The sequence below is a fragment of the Salvia splendens genome, chromosome 11 (assembly GCF_004379255.2).
Source record: "Salvia splendens isolate huo1 chromosome 11, SspV2, whole genome shotgun sequence".
Classification (NCBI taxonomy): Eukaryota; Viridiplantae; Streptophyta; class Magnoliopsida; order Lamiales; family Lamiaceae; genus Salvia; species Salvia splendens.
In genome coordinates this window covers 1,783,997-1,802,823 of record NC_056042.1, presented here as the reverse complement: position 1 = coordinate 1,802,823, position 18,827 = coordinate 1,783,997, and the positions used below count along the sequence as shown (strand labels likewise).

At 38.4% G+C, this 18,827-nt stretch overlaps 2 protein-coding genes and 2 long non-coding RNA genes across 5 annotated transcripts; 2 read left to right on the top strand and 2 right to left on the bottom strand.

Moving 5' to 3' along the window:
• The first annotated feature begins 4,571 nt into the window (after window positions 1-4,571).
• Window positions 4,572-6,566, top strand: LOC121753819 (F-box protein At3g07870-like). Of its 2 annotated transcripts, none has more exons than XM_042149079.1 (2): window positions 4,572-4,697; window positions 5,045-6,566. In XM_042149079.1, the coding sequence occupies exon 2, from the start codon at window positions 5,108-5,110 to the stop codon at window positions 6,488-6,490; it is 1,383 nt and encodes a 460-aa protein (XP_042005013.1). In that variant the 5' UTR covers window positions 4,572-4,697; window positions 5,045-5,107; the 3' UTR covers window positions 6,491-6,566. The 2 variants fall into 2 exon arrangements, with proteins under 2 accessions (XP_042005013.1, XP_042005014.1); XM_042149080.1 differs by having other exon boundaries at window positions 4,575-4,697; window positions 5,107-6,566.
• A 137-nt stretch (window positions 6,567-6,703) lies between these two features.
• Window positions 6,704-8,271, top strand: LOC121753820 (probable receptor-like protein kinase At1g30570). The gene is made up of 2 exons (XM_042149082.1): window positions 6,704-7,202; window positions 7,277-8,271. The coding sequence occupies exons 1-2, from the start codon at window positions 7,151-7,153 to the stop codon at window positions 7,645-7,647; spliced, it is 423 nt and encodes a 140-aa protein (XP_042005016.1). The 5' UTR covers window positions 6,704-7,150; the 3' UTR covers window positions 7,648-8,271.
• Window positions 8,272-15,023: 6,752 nt separating this feature from the next.
• LOC121754137 lies at window positions 15,024-16,125 on the bottom strand. The gene is made up of 2 exons (XR_006040552.1): window positions 15,553-16,125; window positions 15,024-15,208 (listed from the first exon to the last, which is right to left on the bottom strand). It is a non-coding gene; the product is annotated as an uncharacterized LOC121754137 (long non-coding RNA).
• Window positions 16,126-16,251: 126 nt separating this feature from the next.
• LOC121754136 lies at window positions 16,252-18,478 on the bottom strand. Its single transcript, XR_006040551.1, has 3 exons — window positions 18,256-18,478; window positions 18,037-18,106; window positions 16,252-16,903 (listed from the first exon to the last, which is right to left on the bottom strand). It is a non-coding gene; the product is annotated as an uncharacterized LOC121754136 (long non-coding RNA).
• Window positions 18,479-18,827: the final 349 nt, after the last annotated feature.

The following is an 18,827-nucleotide window of genomic DNA, read 5'->3' as shown; positions in this document are numbered from 1 at the left end:
TTCCTTAGCCGTTCCTTAACTGTTCCTTAAATTACTATTCATTCAATTTCATTTCTTATTTTTATTTTCAACCCAATTCAATTAAAACAAACACACTTTATTAAATAACAAACACACTTTATTAAAAAACACACAACATTAAAAAAAATTACAACTAAAACTTAAAAAAATAAAAACCACACAATTAAAATCCTAAAAAAATAAAAAACACACAATAAAAAATACATAATTAAACGTGGGAAAATTAAAAAACTACTCCGCCGGCGAATCATCCTCCGGCGGCGGTCGAGGTTTAGGGGGAGGCGGAAGGTCAAGTTGTGCTGCCATAGCAACAATTCCGTTCCACCAGGCCGTGAATTGGGCGTACGAGAAGCGGGAAGTGTCCGCCATTGTGGCGGTAATGTACGCCACCATAAGTGTGTCCGAGCCTCCCCGCGAGCCCGATCCCGAGGCCGGCTGGCTTGATTCGCCTCGGCCCTTCCTCGCTCTAGCCGCCTTCGTCCCTTGCGGCCGACGGCGCCCACGGCTGGATCCGCGGTATTCGTCGGGCGTTGGATACCCCGTACCCCCAAACACCTGCGGTTCACCCTCGCTGGCCTCACCGGTGTCACCAGACGAGTAGTTGCCGGTCGCCGTGTGCTTCGTGCGCTTTGAGGTTGAGCCCGAGCTGGAGCGGACACCGCCGGCCCACCTTTCCTCGTCCTTGACGAGCTGCCAAATATCAACAAATTTGTATTGGTTACCGGTGTCCTGGGGGAAGGCGCGCAAAGCTGCCCTCAGAATGTCGGCGCCGGAAGCTTCGCTTTGGTATTGCGCCGCTTCGGCCGAGTAGATGCCGCAGAATTTTTTGACCTGTGCGTCGACTCGTTTAAAGTGAGAACGGAGCATTGTATATTTGCGCTTCCGGACCCCTTTCGGCTTTGTCTGGTGGTAGACATCACGGACCTTTTCCCAGAAGCACTTGGCGGCTTGTTGATTCCCGACCATGGGATCGTACGAGACGGTGAGCCAGGCGTTGTACACCGCCTTTGTTTCTTCGTTGCTGTAAGGATGCCGGCCCAGATCCTCCGGTTCCTCCTCCTCCTCCTCCTCGGCCGCCTCAGACGCAGCCCTGGAGCTTCCACCGCCTCCTCCCTGTGTGGGTTCAACGGGGATACCCTCCCGAATCTGGGACAATCCCTGAGGCGGCCGCGTGCCGGAGGCTCGAGCGTATGCATCCACATCGAAAGTGGGTGGTTGGTACCCACCCGGCGTCGCCGACCCCTAGGTGCCCGGCGTCGACGAACCGTAACCACCAAGTGTGTTGTACATGGTCTCCCAATCGCCGAACGCGTTGAGATCCCACCCACCGGAGCCGCCACCGCCGTAGTTGCCAAAACCGGACATTTTGTGAAGAGATTGAATATGAAAATTGGAGAGGAAATGAAGTTGATTTAGGAAGAATAGATGTGTAGTTGTGTGTGAAATGAGGATGAATTAGGAGTAGGAGTATTTATAGAATAAGAAAATTTTAAATTTTTTTTTAAAACGGTATAAAATTAACGGTAATATTACCGTTAATTTTTTTTTTAATAAAATTGAATTTTTTTAAAAAAAATTAATTATTGCGTCAGCACGTGACGTCCCCCACTCGCGGGCCGGCGAGTGGGCGACACGCACGACGCGGGGAGGAGCCACGTCGCCGAAGCGCGTGGCGGCACGGACCGTGCCGCGGGTCGTGCCTTCGGCACCCGGCACGGCTTGGGAACGGCTCGTCGACGACACGGTGCACCGCAACGCTTTCCGCTGCGAGGTCGTGCCGGCGGCCCGCGTTGCGGGTGCTCTAATATCGTTGATGCAAAAAGTAGAATCTGGAGAAATACATCTTGAGATGGAATGGATGTCTCTTGAATCTTGTTCAATAATACATAGATTGTTCTGTTTTGTATGTTCACATTGATTTTTTTTGTCTTCTACTCCTATTTTTCATTCATTTTTACTCTCATTTCATATTATCATGTCTCTAGTTTAATTAGTAGTACTACATCAATTTCGTGATTTAACAATTTCATACTAACTGTATATGATGTCACCCTCAAACATTCCATTTATATTGTTCGATCTCACAATTTCACAATCAAATTTTGGCTCTCTCGCAATTTTGTAATTTCATTTCAATATCATTTCATTCTATCATACTACACGGTTCCTTAGTAAGTTTACTAAATTGCAAGAATATAACGTTAATTATATTACTTAAGAGTCGATTCCATAGAGAGACAATAATTATTTAATTCCACAAATTAATTTCAACAAGAAACCATAAGCTAAAGATGACAGATTAATATAATTCAATGAAAACAAAAGTTAAGGGAATACTCTAAAAATTTTTGGTTGAATGTTTAAAAAGAGAGAAAAGTCTGCCAAAATTTGTCCTCAGTTCTCAACCATAAATTTATGCGTCAACCAAACAAATATTATTATGAAATGACAAAAGATTAGCAACAAATTTGACGTTATTTTTTCTCGTTTTAGTTGTAACTGAAACTTTTTTTATCAAATTTAGACTGTAAAATAATCTTAATCTAAGTTTACATTGTAATTAAAACCTGTTAAAATTGATGTTATAAATGGGACGAGACTATAAAGTTGCTATCAATAATTAATTAAATCAAAAATAAAAACGGAAGGTTTAAGATATACTCCATCCGTCCGTGAATAGGAGCCCCGATTCACTTTTACCATAAATTATAATAGGGACACACACTCCACCAACTCATTCCACTCACATTTAATTTTAAACTAATATATACAAGTGAGATCTATATTCCACTAACTATTTCTCACCCATTTTTCTTAACATTTCTTAATACCCATGCCGCCAAAGAATGAGACTCCTAATGACCGACGGATGGAGTACTATAAGAAACCAAAGCACTAGCATAGTAGCATAGGTATGAACTGATTGAATAACGTTGAAATCAAGCTTGGCGTATAAACAACGACGTTTGGAAGAATAACGTTGTCGAAAACTAACATATTTCACATACGTCGCATACTCCACAATAGCTTCAATGTTTTTGGAGTAGATAAATAGTTGATCGTGGGATGTAGACCAGAATCAGCACCTGCTATTGCGAATGCGCCAAAACTTCAAGCACATACAAATATGGAAGCCCTCATGCTAAGTTGAAGCTATATTCCATTATCTAGGAATTCTCATCCATGTAGTTGTTCATCTTCCAAATAATATTGATACGAAACTTACCATATTATATACTATTTTCCTTTTATCAATTTTATTGTGGATTTAAGTAGCATACTCTCTCTTATGTCTCCTACTTTTTTCCTTTCTCCTATTTATTTTATTATCATTTAACTCATTCAACAAAATTTTTTAATCTCCGTGTCTAAAAGAAGTGACACAACTTAGTTGGGAAGGAAGAAGTACAAGGAAAGTGAGTGGAAAATATTAGTGGATTATAAGACTCATTTGTATATACTCCCTCCATGCCACTTTAGGAGTCCCGACATTTTCATTTTAGTTCGACCCACATTAGGAGGTCCGGTAAGAATATTTCATAAATAATAATAGCCCCACAAACACAGATATCATTCTACTCCCATTTTATTACTTATAAACCTAATACTACTATATAAAAAGTGAGATTCGCATTCCACTATCTTTTTTCACCAACTACAATTCTTAAAACTCAATTGGGACGTCTAAAGTGGAACAGAGAGAATACTATTTTTAAAAATAAAATATAAGTGAAATGAGTTAATAGAATGTGAACTTATAGGGCTCTAACCAATGTAGGAGATTATTGGTGACGTGAGGATTAAGAGAGACTTTTGGCCTCTCATCTTGAGGTAACCTCCAAATTCTTTATGATGTACCTTGATTGCAAGATTTTTCATGTGATCTTTTTTAGCCTATAAATAGAATTGGATATCAGGTATTGGGTACATAAATACTGCCCAATCCATTTGAATCGGATACCGAGTACCTAATGCTCGACGAATATTAGATGAAGTAATGGACAAACCCAATGTGGTATATTTGTATTCCCATCCTATTCGTGGATATATATTCAGGGCACCTGGGTCCCGGCCCGCGGCCTGCGGGATGGAGGAAGGCGATTCACGGCTTGAGCCGTGCCCCGTTGCGTCCCGGCTCGGCGTTGGAGCCTCCGGGGCCGTGCCCTGTTGTGTCCCGGCCTGGACCTGAACCCCCTACATTTTTTTTCGATTTTTTGGCTTATTTATATCCCATTTCTTTAACATTCTTCCACCAATTTCTCATTTGTATCCTCTAAATTATTTCAATATTTGTTGTTCGTATCGATTTGTTTAAATATCTCATTTCAACCAGACGATGTCCATTTTTCATTTTTAGTTTGTCCACTTAAATATCCACTTTCTATGGAAATAAATCTCTTCATACTTTCTTAAGATGTCCAGTTCTTTTCTTTAATATTCATTTTCTATATTTTAAAATAAATCTCCTATCTTAGAATATTTAATTATACTCATTAAAAATTTGATATAAAGGAAAATATATATACTAATATGGTAAGTTTCGTACTTGAAAGCTCCGCATCTCAATTGAAACCCTCTCAGAAGAAGGTATTGAATTGGAAAGCTCTGCATCGCTTCTCTTGTTGTGTCTCTCTCGGTGAAACCCTCCGGTGACGCTCTCGGATTCCGAACGCAAGGTATTTCTGTCGTTGGAATTTGCAATTGAATATGAGACCTATCGATAATTTGAATTGAATTTGAGATCTATCCAATTGATGTTAAATATTTAGCTGTACTTTTTTTTGTGATTTAATGTGGCTGGAAATTGAATTGAATTTGAGATCTATCGAATTTTGTGGCAGTTAGATAGTTTTGGCGAATATAAGTAGCTCGGATTTGTCTGCTTTGTTTAGCTGTGAAACGGTTTCGATTGTTTAACCTTTACATTTTAGTTATGAATGAATTAAAATAAAGGACTGCTAAAGATTGGATTTTTTTTATTGATACTTGTTTTGCATCTACAAATCTCATATATTTTTTTCAGTTATTGAGGAAGATCACTAACTTTTTGGAAGGGGATTCTGCCATATGTGTGTCTGAGTGTAGGATGATGAATAAAAATTCCCCTGCTGCACTCAGAACAAGTAACAGGCATTTCGCCAAAAAAGATCGGTTGTGGCGTTTAGCTGTAAGAAAACAACGGAAACGGCGTGTAGCTCTAAGAAAAGATTGGAGACATTTCTCCAAAAAGGATCTATTGCGGCATTTATCTGTAATAAAAGAACAGAAACCGAAAGATAACCGTCTTGCTGTAAGAAAAGAACGGAAACGGAAATATATTTTGGCAACAACCAAGGAAGATCGGTTTGCAAATCTACCAGAAGAAATCACGAAAGAGATCATGGGAAGACTCCCAATTATGAGTGTTATGACGTGCAAGTGTGTTCTTAAATCATGGCGCCATCTGATTGAGGGGGATGACTTTGGGATGTCGTATACTCCCAAACCAGGCCTAAATTTCATTTATCGAGACATGGAAATGGGGTACACTGTCTGCGATGAGGCCTTAAAGCCACTTTTCAGATTCGCTTCGCCTTCTCACCATCAATCGTCTACCGTTAACCATCGTGTTACAATTGCTTCAGCTAATGGTTTGCTATCGATGTGGGATCCATTTAATAACACTCTATTTATATGCAATCCAATGACTCGTGAGTACGTTGAGCTCCCTCCTCTATCAAAGGACATAATTACTCGCTTTTTTGGATTTGGAATGAGCAAATTAAGTGGGCAATATAAGATTTTATATGGTGATTCCTATAGTTCGTGTCATGTATACACTCTCGGAAGAGGCACCGGGTTGTGGAGAAGCGTCGCAGCAGCTGCGCCTGGCATATGTAGACAGCCTCTTGAATCTGCTTTATTTTATAATGGAAATCTTCATTGGCTAACATCTGACCCGGAAAAAAAATTCTTGGTTTGCTGCTTTGATTTGGAAGCTGAGGTGTTTACCAGTTTTTCAGTTCCTTGTGATTATAGTGATAGCTTTGGTAACAATCGGCTATATATTTTGGAGGGGCGGCTATGTTTATGCAATATTTTAGATTGGCGCCGAGTTAATATTTGGAAGATCAACAACTATGGTGATGAGAAGTCTTGGATAAAGGAATATAGTTTCAACTTACCCAGAGAGCGTCCATATTTGTATGTGCTTGAAGTTTTGACGAATGGTGACTTGTTATTCGCAATAGCAGGTACTATTTCTTGGTCTACATCTCATGATCAACTATTTATCTACTCCAAAAACACTGAAGCTATTGTGACGTATGCGACGTATGCGGCATATCGTAGTTTGGAACAACCTTATTCTTCCAACATTGGTGTTTATACGCCAAGCTTGATTTCACTCACGACCTTGGGATTTCATAATGTTCAACCGTTAAGTTTATTAAATAAACATGCGGATGCGGATCGGTGGTACTTTATGTGATTGGTGTACTAATTATTTTTTGTTGCAATACTTCTTATGTATTTTTAGTTTATTTATATGATTCTTATTTACTGCATCCTAAACTTCTCCATAAACTATTAAATATGTCACCATTTGTTATCTAACAAATTTCCACATTATATTAGATTGGTTGTGATTGTCGCTAACAAACTTCTCGATATACTAGTTTCCCAAAAAATCCCCAATTCGGAACCCCATTTTCTCATTCATTTTTAGGATCTGTTTTCTTGGCCTACATTTACTCTGCTGCCATCTGAGGGTTTCAATCTTTGCTTGTGTTTGATGAAGGTAAGCCATGTGTTTTTTGAGGAATTAGTTTGAGAGGAAATCTTGGTGATTATGAAGTTAATACTGTGATTTAAGCTTCACAATTCCTCTTTTATTCTTGTAGTGATTTGTTGATTGGTTCGGGCTTATGAAGGGCTAAATTTAGAGGGAGTTTATGCTTGATTTTGTTTATGTCTGCATTATGTGGAGAAGCTCAGAAATTAGCTTTTGTAATAAATTGTGAATGTTGATGGAAGGAGATGGATAGGTGATGCTGCTGTAGCTAACAATGTCAACCTTAGTTCCCCTGCTGGGATTGAGGCCTCAACTAGTGTGTTCAATGGTGATCGAATCTACGGGCCTCTGTATTGAATGGCTAGGATCTTTAGTGGGAGTTTGAACTCTACTTTTCAACTTCCACATGGTAATCATTTCTTAGGCTGCACTTCTATCCATTGGTAGTTGATGGATATAATGTGAATGAGTCTTTCTTTTCAGTTGAGGCCAATGGTTTGAGGTTGGTTTCCGAGTTCAATGTTCCCGGTGAGATTGCATATAATAAGATGAACTTGTTTGGATCTGCAGAAGCCAACTCCACTGATTCCTATTTGTTGAAGGAGTATTTCTTGTTTGTGGTGTCGAATTTGGTGGTTGTGAGCTTCGTCCCATCAAATGGTCGTTTGGTTTTGTTAATGCTATTGAGGGTTGCTGAGGTGGGGAGTGGTGTGTTTGATGTTTCTGTGAGAGGAGTTGGGGGTGGCCGTGGTGGGTTGGAGTTGGGAAAACAAGGGATTGAGACGTTGTATAGGTTGAATGTTGGTGGTTCGTCTATTAGGCCCTCCCATGATTCGCTTCTTTGGAGGGCTTGAGAGATGGATTCGGGCTACATGATCAATGCGGATGCTGGTACTGTGCCTAACACCAAGGCTAATGTAGCCTACTCCAACCCGAACGACACTGTTGTGGCTCCTCTTTGCTATAATCGCGATCCTTCAGGGGTTCACTACTGCTAATGGTAAAGGGTCATCAACGAGCTATCAGAGCACGAACCAGCCAAATGGCACAGTCATGTCCGGGAGGCGTTTCTTGTTAGTTGAGAGATTAGATCAGCGACAAATTACTTTGATGAGAGCTTAGTGATTGGAGTGGGGGATTTGGGAAGGTGTTCAAAGGAGAGATTCGCGAAGCCGTTCTTGGAGCACAGTCTCAGCAGGGATTGAACGAGTTTGAGATGATGTTTTACCTAAGGGTCTATCTCCCTGTGAGAGCATTCACAATGGAAGAGGGTCATTTCGTTCCACGTCAACATTTTACCTATGGGTCTATCTCCCTGCAATAGAAGGGCCATTCCAAAGGGCTTGTCGTACTTCCATTTCATTCCACATCATCACTATTTTATTCTAATTTGTTTGCGCTTCTATATTTATTATATTGCCAAATTAAATAAGTGTAAATGCAAAAAATATTAATAAGCAAATCTTCGTTTTACTACAGTATTGGAAAAAAGAATACAACGAGATGCAAATTTAAATAAAAATATTATGGGTTACTTATAGTGTAGGAATTATGGAATAAAAAATAAAATAAAAAAAGATGTGTAAAGGTCGATGAACAGCCCTTCTTCCACAATTGGAGGCCTATCATCGGCCATCACTCATAGACGAAGGCCGATATATCGGTGTCCTAATTTAAACCTAATAAGGATCAACGGCTATATCTGATCCAACGACTCAGATTAAAACATCTAGCTAAAACTCGATCTTACGGCTGCTGAAGCTCCGAAGCTTGGGAGAGCTTCTTCCTTCATTCTCTTCTTCACGGCTGTAGCTATCATACTCACAAATCTCCACCTTGATAGCTTCAGCCGATCTTAAACTCATCTTGCATATACCCACAAGCTTCGTACACAATTCAAGCTTGTTTCTCGGCATTGGCTTCGTGAGCATATCTGTCGGATTCTCACTGGTATCTACCTTGAAAATCTTCACCTCCCCTTCATCTATCTTCTCTCGAATAAAATGAAGACACACATCTATGTGTTTACTTCTCTCATGGTATACTTGGTGCTTAGCTAGACAAAGTGCGTTGTTGTTGTCACAACCAACATCCACTGATTCTTGAACCACACCAAAATCTCCCAAAATTCCCCTTAACCAGTAGCTCTCTTTCACCGCCGCTGTTAGGGCTATGAACTCAGCCTCGGTTGTAGATAGAGCAACTACTGCTTGCTAACTACTCTTCCAGCTCACTGCAGCTCCATATAAAGTGAACACATATCCTGATTGGGATCTCCTTGTGTCTACATTCCCTGCAAAATCAAAATCTGACCAATCCATCAAAGCATCTCCAGAAACTTCCTTTCCTCCATCAAACAATATTCCAAAATCAGTTGCTCCCTTCATGTATTTCATCAACCATTTTAAGGCTGACCAATGATCCTTTCCATGATTTGGCATGAATCTACTTGTGACAGATACTGCTTGGGCTATGTCTGGCCTTGTGCTGATCATAGCATACATAATGCTACCAACCATGCTAGCATAAGGGAACTTAGACCTCCTTGACATTGTCTAACCCAAACTTCTTGAGCATTCTTGAAACATAATCTGCCTGAGTTAACCAGATTTTCTTCTCCTTCCTAACTCTGATTATTGTCATGCCCAGAATTCTCCTTGCTGGATCAAGATCTTTCATTTCAAAAACTGCTCTGAGATCATCCTTGACTTTTTGCACTTGATATTTGCAGCCCCAGCCAGTAGCATATCATCAACATAGAGTAAGAGATAAGCCACAACAGCTCCACCTTGATTTAATATACACACACTCATCATACTGAGAACTTGTGAAACCACTGCTGATCATGTGCTCATCAAATTTTCTATGCCATTTGTCTGCTAGCTTGCTTGAGACCATATATGCTCTTTTTCAAGAGACATACTTTTCCTTTATCTTCTGATTTTATGAAGCCCTCTGGCTGCATCATGTAAAGTGTCTCCTTTAGATCCCCATGCAAGAAAGTTTTCTTAACATCAAGCTGTTCCAGCTCCCAATCCCTTCTTGCTACAATGGCTAACAGAACTCTATAGAAGTATGCTTCACCACAGGGATGAAGGCTTCATCAAAATCTATACCTTGCTCCTGTTTGAAACCTCTTGCTACAAGCCTGGCTTTGAACCTAACACCATCAGGCTCAGGAGCTTCTATTTTTTTCTTAAAAATCCACTTGCAGCTAATAACATTTCTGCCATCAGGTTTCTCCACCAGCACCCATGTTCCATTTTTTAGCAAAGACTCTATTTCCTCAATCATTGCTTGCATCCACCTTTCCCATTCCTTACTCTGCATTGCTTCATTGTATGAACAAGGTTCTGAGTATTCAACTTCGTCAGCTACTAGCAAAGCATAAAACAGAAATTCTGCATCTGAGTATTTTCCTGGTGGTTTTATAGTCCTTCTGGCTCTATCCCTTGCCAACTTCCAGTTCCTCGTATCATCTTTTGTACCAGGAATTTGATCATTATTTTGCTGATAAGATGAATTAGCTGGATTAGTAGTTGGAGGTGAGTCAGGAATCTCCTCATCTTGGCTGGAATCAGACTTCTCAGGCTCAACCTCAATTGCTGAAGTAACCTTGACTACACTTGCACCAGCTGAACCCACCTTGAATGGTAATTCTTCTTCCCAGAAAACCACATCCCTACTGATGATAATTTTACCATTCCCAGGTTCTATGCACCACAACTTGTAGCCTTTAACTCCTGACTAATAACCAGCATGACACATTTCAATGCCCTAGCCTCTAGCTTGCCTTGCCTCACATGAGCAAAAACCTTGCACCCAAAAGTCTTCAACTCAAAGTGTCATTCATAACTCTCAAACCACCTGAAATCTGGAGTATCTCCATTGATGCTAGAAGAATGACACTTGTTAATAAGTTTGACTGCATTTGAAGCTGCTTCTGCTCAGAATCGTTTTTCCATTCCAGCTGCTAGAAGCATACACCCCACTCTCTCCAAAATGGTCCTATTTGCTCTATCTGCCACTCCATTTTGTTTAGGGTTCATGGGCACAGTCCTATGCCTTTTAATACCCTTCAACTTGCAACATTCATCAAACTCATTTGACAAGTATTCAAGACCATTATCAGTCCTAAAACATTTCAGACCCATCCCCTTCTCAGCCTCTACTTCTGCACACCATTCCTTAAATTTTTGAAAAGCACCAGACTTCTCCTTCAAAATGTACAACCAAATTCTCCTAGAATAATCATCAATTATACTCATATAGTATCTGCCCACCTATAGATTTTTCTTGGGCAGGTCCCCACAAATCACTATGTGCATAGTCTAATGGCTGTGAGGAAATGTGAGTACCTTTTGGATATGGGAGCTTCTTGGCCTTGCCCATCACACAGTCCTCACATGAGACTGTTTCTGTAGCATCTGAACATTTACCAGCTCCTTAATGCTGCCTGCTGCAGGGTGGCCTAGCCTGGAGTGCCATTGGATTAAAGTGCTAGAGATCACAGCATGAGCTTCCCCAATATTTCTGCTACAGACAAGGGCAGTCAAATAGTACAGACTCCCCCTCCTATCTGCCTTCATGAGTGTTTTACCAGACTTACACAGCTTCATCTTACCACCAGCAGAAGCAAAAGAACAGCCCTTCCTCTCAAGAAAACCAAGGGAGATCAAATTCCTCTTTACATCAGGAATATATCTCACTCCAGTCAAGATTACCACTACCCCATCATCACCTTTTAACCTTACTGTCCCAATTCCCTTGATGTAACAGACTTGATTATTCCCAAGAATGACTTACCCGGTAGCTTCTTCAATATCCTCAAACCAACCAAGATTGTGACTCATGTGAAAACTACACCCTGAGTCCATGATTCAAGATGATAGCACTCTGCCCTCCATAACATTTAGGACTTCATGAGCCTCATCATCTTCCTGGGCTTCCTCAGCTGAGTTAACAGCCTTACCCTCATTTTCTTGCCTCCTTTTCCAAGCAAAACAATCCTTTTTTAAGTGCCCCGGCTTCTTGCACCAATGGCAAGAGCGGGTTTCCTTTTGCCCATATGAGCCACTCTTGGATGAATCCTGAGGTTTCTTGAACTGCTTTTTCCCCTTAAGCTTTTTCACATTTAGACTCTCAGCCTGTGAACCTTGGTTTCTAATTGCACCCTTCTGCAACTCCTTTGCCTTAAGTGCTGAGTGAACCTCCGAGAAGGTGATTTCCTTATCACGGCCGTACAAGATCGCATCCCTTAGCTGGTCATATGATTCAGGTAGCGCATTGAGGGCCAAAATAGCTTTATCCTCATCGCTGACCTTGACATCACACGCCACTAAATCATCCACGGCCTTATTAAAATCCTCCAATTGCTCAAGAATTGACCTATCACCAGAGAAACTATAGGAATAGACCCTTCTTTTCATATATAAACGATTCGCTAGTGACTTACTGTAGTAGGTTTCATCCAACTTATCAAGAATATCCGCCGCGGTCTTCTGCTCCTGAATTTCACGTAAAACCTTATCTCCAAGGTTCAAGATTACCGCACCATAAGCCTTGAGCTGCATCTCCGCTAGCTTCGCATGTGCTTTGTCATCGAGAGCAGGTGCCTTCCCTTTATCTGCGGGATCCATAAGCCTTGAGCTGCATCTCCGCTAGCTTCGCATGTGCTTTGTCATCGAGAGCAGGTGCCTTCTCTTTATCTGCGGGATCGGGCTTCTCCAAGACCGCTGCGCATCCCTTCTCGATCTTGATCGCTTTAATCTTCATCTTCCATAAGCAGTAATCGTTCTTCCCGTTGAACTTATCTGATTCCAAACGCAACGCCATCGCTGAACAAAACTTCGTCTTCTCCTAACGATTCTTTCCTCACTTCCCACGTACGGCGCCAATTTGTTAGGATTGAAGCTTGTTTATGCGTGAGGCAATAATTGAGATGTAGATGGATAGATGCGAAATCGAGAGAAACGTTTATTGATATGAATTGAGCTGAATTACGTAGAGAGAGAATTGGGAAAAACTGAGTTAACAAACTAAAACAGAATTCTATTTAAACCTAATAAGGATCAACGGCTATATCTGATCCAACGGCTCAGATTAAAACATCTAACTAAAACTCGATCCTACGGCTGCTGAAGCTCCGAAGCTTGAGAGAGCTTCTTCCTTCATTCTCTTCTTCACGGCTGTAGCTATCATACTCACAAAAGTCTTACATGATCGATAATAAGTTAACGAAATTTTGTAATTGAAATAACTATTTTACCGAGGTGATATCAATGTGGATTAAAGTAGAGCCAGGGTCGGTTTTTATGTGAATCGCGATTGTGAATAAAAAATTAGTATCATACGATTGCAAATTATAGTAAATATATGCATTATGGTACATTTACATAATTTCTCTCTCATATCAATTCATCTATAATTTTTATCCCTTCTTTCTTTTCTCCATTTTCTATATTTAATTTCTCTCACATCATTTTATTCCATGCATCCATTTTTACTTGGATTTATTCCATCTTATCATTAATATATCAACAAAATTAGCTTTATTTTACAAAATTTTACATACATTATTATATATAGATAATCATGCAATGCGATATTTTGTTACATTTACATTATTGTAACTTCGGTTTTGTAAGCCAATTTTAGGCATCATGATTTAATAACTTTGATAATAATGTTGCCAATAGTAATGTTGAAATGGAAACTTAATTTCGAATTCATGATGTTTTCAACCATCCTTTGTGGGTCTTACTTTGAAGATTGAACTAAAGAAGCATAGGTGTCAAAATGACGGATTCAATCTTTTGAGTCACAATATGCTCGGGCTAGACCAACCGACTTACATATATCTAAAGCATATGAGGTTTAGAAACAAAATACGTACTATTAAAAACAGAGTTTTGATTCATCAATTGTCTTCCTCATGTACGTAGCGATGTCTTTTGATGATACTCAAAACAACATTGTTTCATTAAATTAAGAACGATAAACAAGTGAAAAAATATTTATTTTAATGAACTACATCGTTTTGAATATTGCCAAATATATGATGTATTGTACATAGATGACAATTGCAAAAACTGAAACCTCGCAATTTAATACTCCCTCCGTCCCGAAATATGAGTCCTATTTAGTTATGGCACGGAGTATTATAAATGGGACATAACGTACTAGTAACAGAAAGGTTAAAGAAAGAAAAATTAACAAATTACACGAAGCAACTTTTGCTAGCTACATCACAACCATTCTAATATAATGTGGAAATTTGTTAAATAACAAACGATGACAAATTTTATAGATAGCAAAGAAGTTTACGATTATGCAAATAAGAATCATATAAATAAACTAAAAATACTTAAGTACAAACTATTTATATGTTTAACTAATACAAAAAATTTAAAGGTTGAACATTATGACACCCCATGGTGGTGAGCGAAATTAAGCTTGGGGTATAATCAGCAATATTTGAAGAATAATTTTGTTCCAAATGACCATATGTCTTATATGCCACCGGAGCTTAAGTGTTTTTGGGGTTGATGAAAAATAGTTGATCATGAGTTGTGCATATGTATAAAGACCCGGTATTGCTATCAACAATTCGCCAGTCACCAAGACTTTGAGCCCGCGCATTCCTTGAATATTATGCGGGCATATCAAAGCTATATTTCTTTATCCAAGAATTATCATCCGCATAGTTGTTCATCATCCAAATAATGATATGACGCAAATCTAAAATACCACATAAGCATAGCCAACCCTCAAAAATATATATCCACTTGTAGATATATGCATCGCCACTAAACTCAGAAGGAAGAGAAAAACGGGTAAAGAGCTCAGTTTCCAAATCAAAGCAACAAACAAAGAGATTTTCTTTCGAATCATATGTCAACCAATGAAGATTTCCATTAAAAAATGCAGCAATATCAAAACCCGGAGAAAAAATGCCTGGATCAATTGCTTCAATGCTTCTCCACGACCTCGTTCCTAGAGTGTATACCCAACAGCTATCTTTATCAACATATACAATCGTATATTGGCCACTTGTTTTGCTCACTCCAAATCCCTAAAAGGAACAATTTTTATTGTACTTAGATAGAGGAGGGAGCTCGAAATGCTCACGAGTCATTGGATTGCATAAAAATAGAATGTTATCCCGTTGATCACAGACTGAAAGCAAACCATTAGCTGAAGCAACGATAACATGATAGTGAGCAGTAGATTTGTAAACAAATTATCTCTCAGTTTCATTTCTTTTCTTACAGATAAACGACTCTTTTTGGCACTTTTATTCATTATGCCACACTCAGAATCCCCTTCCAAAATCTTCATCAATACCGAGATTAGCAGATGATTAAAAACTCGATTAATCCTATTCTGAAAGTGATGCAATTGGGTCAATCAAATCTACACAAGAAAAGGAAACAGGCAAGGCAATAAGCACAAATTAGAATATACTATCAACAAAAAAAATCAAATCTTTAATACTGTAAACCATTACAAAACAAGTATTGGATAAAAAAATGAAATCTTTAATACTTTTCATAATCAAAATTAAAGGTTAAACGATTCGTTTTCCAATCTGCACTTTTTCATAAATCTGTCAAAAATATATTTGTGTGAAATTATTGATGGAAAGATGATGGCTTTCAAAATAAGATTTAAAATCTCTACAAATAACAACTAAGAAACAAAATTAGAATACTTGAATCATATTAAATCAACTAAAAAAGAGAATTGTCGGAGCACACCGGAAGCCACCGATTGAGCGGAGGGAGTGGAGAGCCGATTGGGAGCGAGAAAGTAAGGCGTTGATGTGGATATTGAATGGGCAAAACTATATGAACCGCAAAAGACATTTTTGAAAGTATAGCTACGATAAATGTGTGTCACTATGAATATAGGTCCTAAACAGATAGTCATCTAGACGTACCTAAGCCAAAGTAACGCAGCTTACCCAAACCTCCATACTCCATCGGGAGATGCTCCCCAATAAAATAGTGCATCAACAGTTCTCCAATGCCTATGCCCTCCCGAATCTAAATAGTCAGCTTCTGAATTGTTTTAGGTGCTTCCAAGCGGGGTCCAACTTTCTACAATAAATTACATTTACTTAATAAGAAAACATGCAAAATGTAAAAGTAATTTTTAAGCTGACACTTGAGAAAACAAACCATCTACAATTGAAAAGAAACATTGGACTAGGGTTGCACAGATATGCAGCAGCTAGTCTCTCGGGATAATTGTTTAGCAACACATTGATGAATTCCAAACATGCGTTGGCACTCGTATCAGGTAATGGGCATTCCGCGAGATCAATCACCCAAAACCTCTGCTCTTGTCCTTCTCGTAGATATATCAAGACAGTTTCAATGATATAAAACAGATATTAGCAATTGACACTGTCTTGATATATCTACGAGAAAGACAAGAGCAAATGTTTTGGGTGATTGATCTCACGAAATGCTCATTACCGATACGAGTGCCACCACATGTTTGAATCCATCAACGTGCTGCTAAACAATTATCCCGAGAGACTAGCGACAGCTTATATGTGCAACCCTAGTCCGATGTTTATTCAATTGTGGACGGTTTGTTTTCTTAAGTTTCAACTTAAAAATCACTTTAGCATTTTGCATGTTATCTTATTAAGTAAATGTAATTTATTGTAGAAAGTTAGACCCCGCTTGGAAGCACCTAAAACAATTCAGAAGCTGACTATTATAGACTCGGAGGGCATAGGCATTGGAGAACTGTTGAGACACTATTTTATTGGGGAGCATCTCCGATGGAGTATGGAGGTTTGGGTAAGCTGCGTTACTTTGACTTAGGTACGTCTAGATGACTATCTGTTTAGGACCTATTCATAGTGACACACATTTATCGTAGCTATACTTTCAAAAATGTCTTTTGCAGTTCATAGACTTTTCCTCATCCCAAAGTCATCCCCCTCAATTAGATGGGCCACGATTTAAGAACACACATGCACGTCATAACGCTCCTAATGGTGAGTCTTCGTAAGATCTCTACCGTAATCTCTTCCGGTAGATTTGCAAACAAATTACCTCTCAGTTTCGTTTCTTGCCAATTGAGTAATCAAATCTACACAAGAAAGGGATGCAATTGAGTCAATCAAATCTACACAAGAAAAGGAAACAGGCGAGGCAATAAGCACAAATTAGAATATACTATCAACAAAAAAAGATCAAATCTTTAATACTGTAAACCATTACAAAACAAGCATTGGATCAAACAAAAATTAAATCTTTAATACTTTTCATAATCAAAATAAAAGATTAAATGATTCGTTTGCCCTAATCTGCACTTTTTCATAAATCTGTCAAAAACAGATTTTCAAAATCTCAACAAATACCAACTCAAAAACAAAATTAGAATACTTGAATCATATTAAATCAACTATAAAAGAGAACTGCCGGAGCTCACCGGAAGCCGCCGATTGAGAGAGGGAGGAGGAGCCGCCGATTGGGAGAGGGAGGCGTGTCTTTTATTTAGGATATGTGGATATGAAACGGAGGGAGTACTATTTTAGGACATTCTTGCTCTTTTTCACTTGTTAGTTTAAAATAATCTTTTAATTTTTATGTTTAATATTTTGTTTCTTATTTGTTTTCTCTCTTTTCTCATATTCTACTAGTATTATTATTTAAAAGGATATATTAGTCTTTGTGATTAATATTTGAGGTATTTGTGTGTATTTTTTACTTTATGTGCAAATAAAATATTTCAGTAAAAGGAATATATTTGATTAAAGGAAAATAAATACAATATGGTAAGTTTAAGTAACAATCTAATTTTGTATAGAATTGCATTAACAATCTAATTTAGCATTTGGGTTATTTTCGAACGTAGATCTGTGTAGTGTGTTCATAAGTGTCAAATAAATCTTCATTTTCATCCATTAAAGCAAAACAACTACTTTTTGTACTATTAATTGATGCAATGTGAGAAAACAGTGGTTAGTTATAATTTATAGGCAATATCAACAGAATTTAATTGAATAGCAAATATTCCAGGAATTTATAGTAGTAATTATGTTCTTCACTTTTTTATTCTCCCTATTCCTGGTAATGAAAATTAAAAATTGTTAGCAAATAATTGTATAAAAAGGATCATTCTCTAGCACTAAAGGTACATAATGTCTATTTAAAGTAGTAGTATTTAGACATGCTGAAGAGTATTAGATGAGTACAGTCGTAGTTAGAAAATTTTTATACCTTTTACAACTAGGGTTTGTTGTTCTTCCGATTTCCACTTTGTGGCTGGCCAGATTCCATTGTTAATCTACTGAAATTAGTGAAGAAAATCTTTGTTAGTGTAGAAAACCTTATGGAAAAGCTTTAAAAAAGATTGATCAAGTTTAGTAGACCTCAGTGTATTAAATTGAATCAATATATATCTGTGAATTATATGCCTACAGTTGAAGAAGTTTTTACCTTTTTCGGCCGATTCATCCCCGGCGTGAATTTCAGCAGATTTGTTCTAGGGTTTTCAGGATTTCATTAGGTCGATCTCTTTGAGACGTGCAGGTGTTTGATTTTGGTGGATATGTAGATTTCATCGTGTTCTGAAACGAGCTTTGTAGGTCTTTGGTCGCGTCGGAGAAGAAAATTTTGGCACCGGTTAGGTTAGGGTTTAGATGGAGCGGCGCATACGGTTAATTAGGGACATTAATTAGTGTTAATGTTTTCGTATTTATATAATTAATTTAATAAGAGTAGTTTTTAATTAAGTTTTTTCTAATTATATAGTTTTTGGGCCTGGCGGTTCTTTTAGGTGCTGGGGTCATAGTATTTTTTTTGTGCCCAATGGAGAATAAGGCCAGTTCACTGTTCATATTTATTTTTATTAAGCATAGTAGATTTTTTATTTGAGAAAACTGTTTTAGGCCGGGACAATTTTATGTTGTTCTATTAAGAGTTTTAAGATTTGAATATTTTAATCATTGATTGTTTTTCGGCATGTATTTAGAAAAAATGATACTCCATTTGTCCCAACTATATTAAGT

What these genes read in the sequence shown, in the direction of transcription:
- LOC121753819 (XM_042149079.1), top strand. Translation starts at nt 5,108, where the DNA reads ATGATGAATAAAAATTCCCCTGCTGCACTCAGAACAAGTAACAGGCAT.
- LOC121753820 (XM_042149082.1), top strand. Translation starts at nt 7,151, where the DNA reads ATGGCTAGGATCTTTAGTGGGAGTTTGAACTCTACTTTTCAACTTCCA. An exon ending in TACTTTTCAACTTCCACATG is followed by an intron (nt 7,203 to 7,276) that starts GTAATCATTTCT and finishes CTTTCTTTTCAG; the next exon opens with TTGAGGCCAATGGTTTGAGG.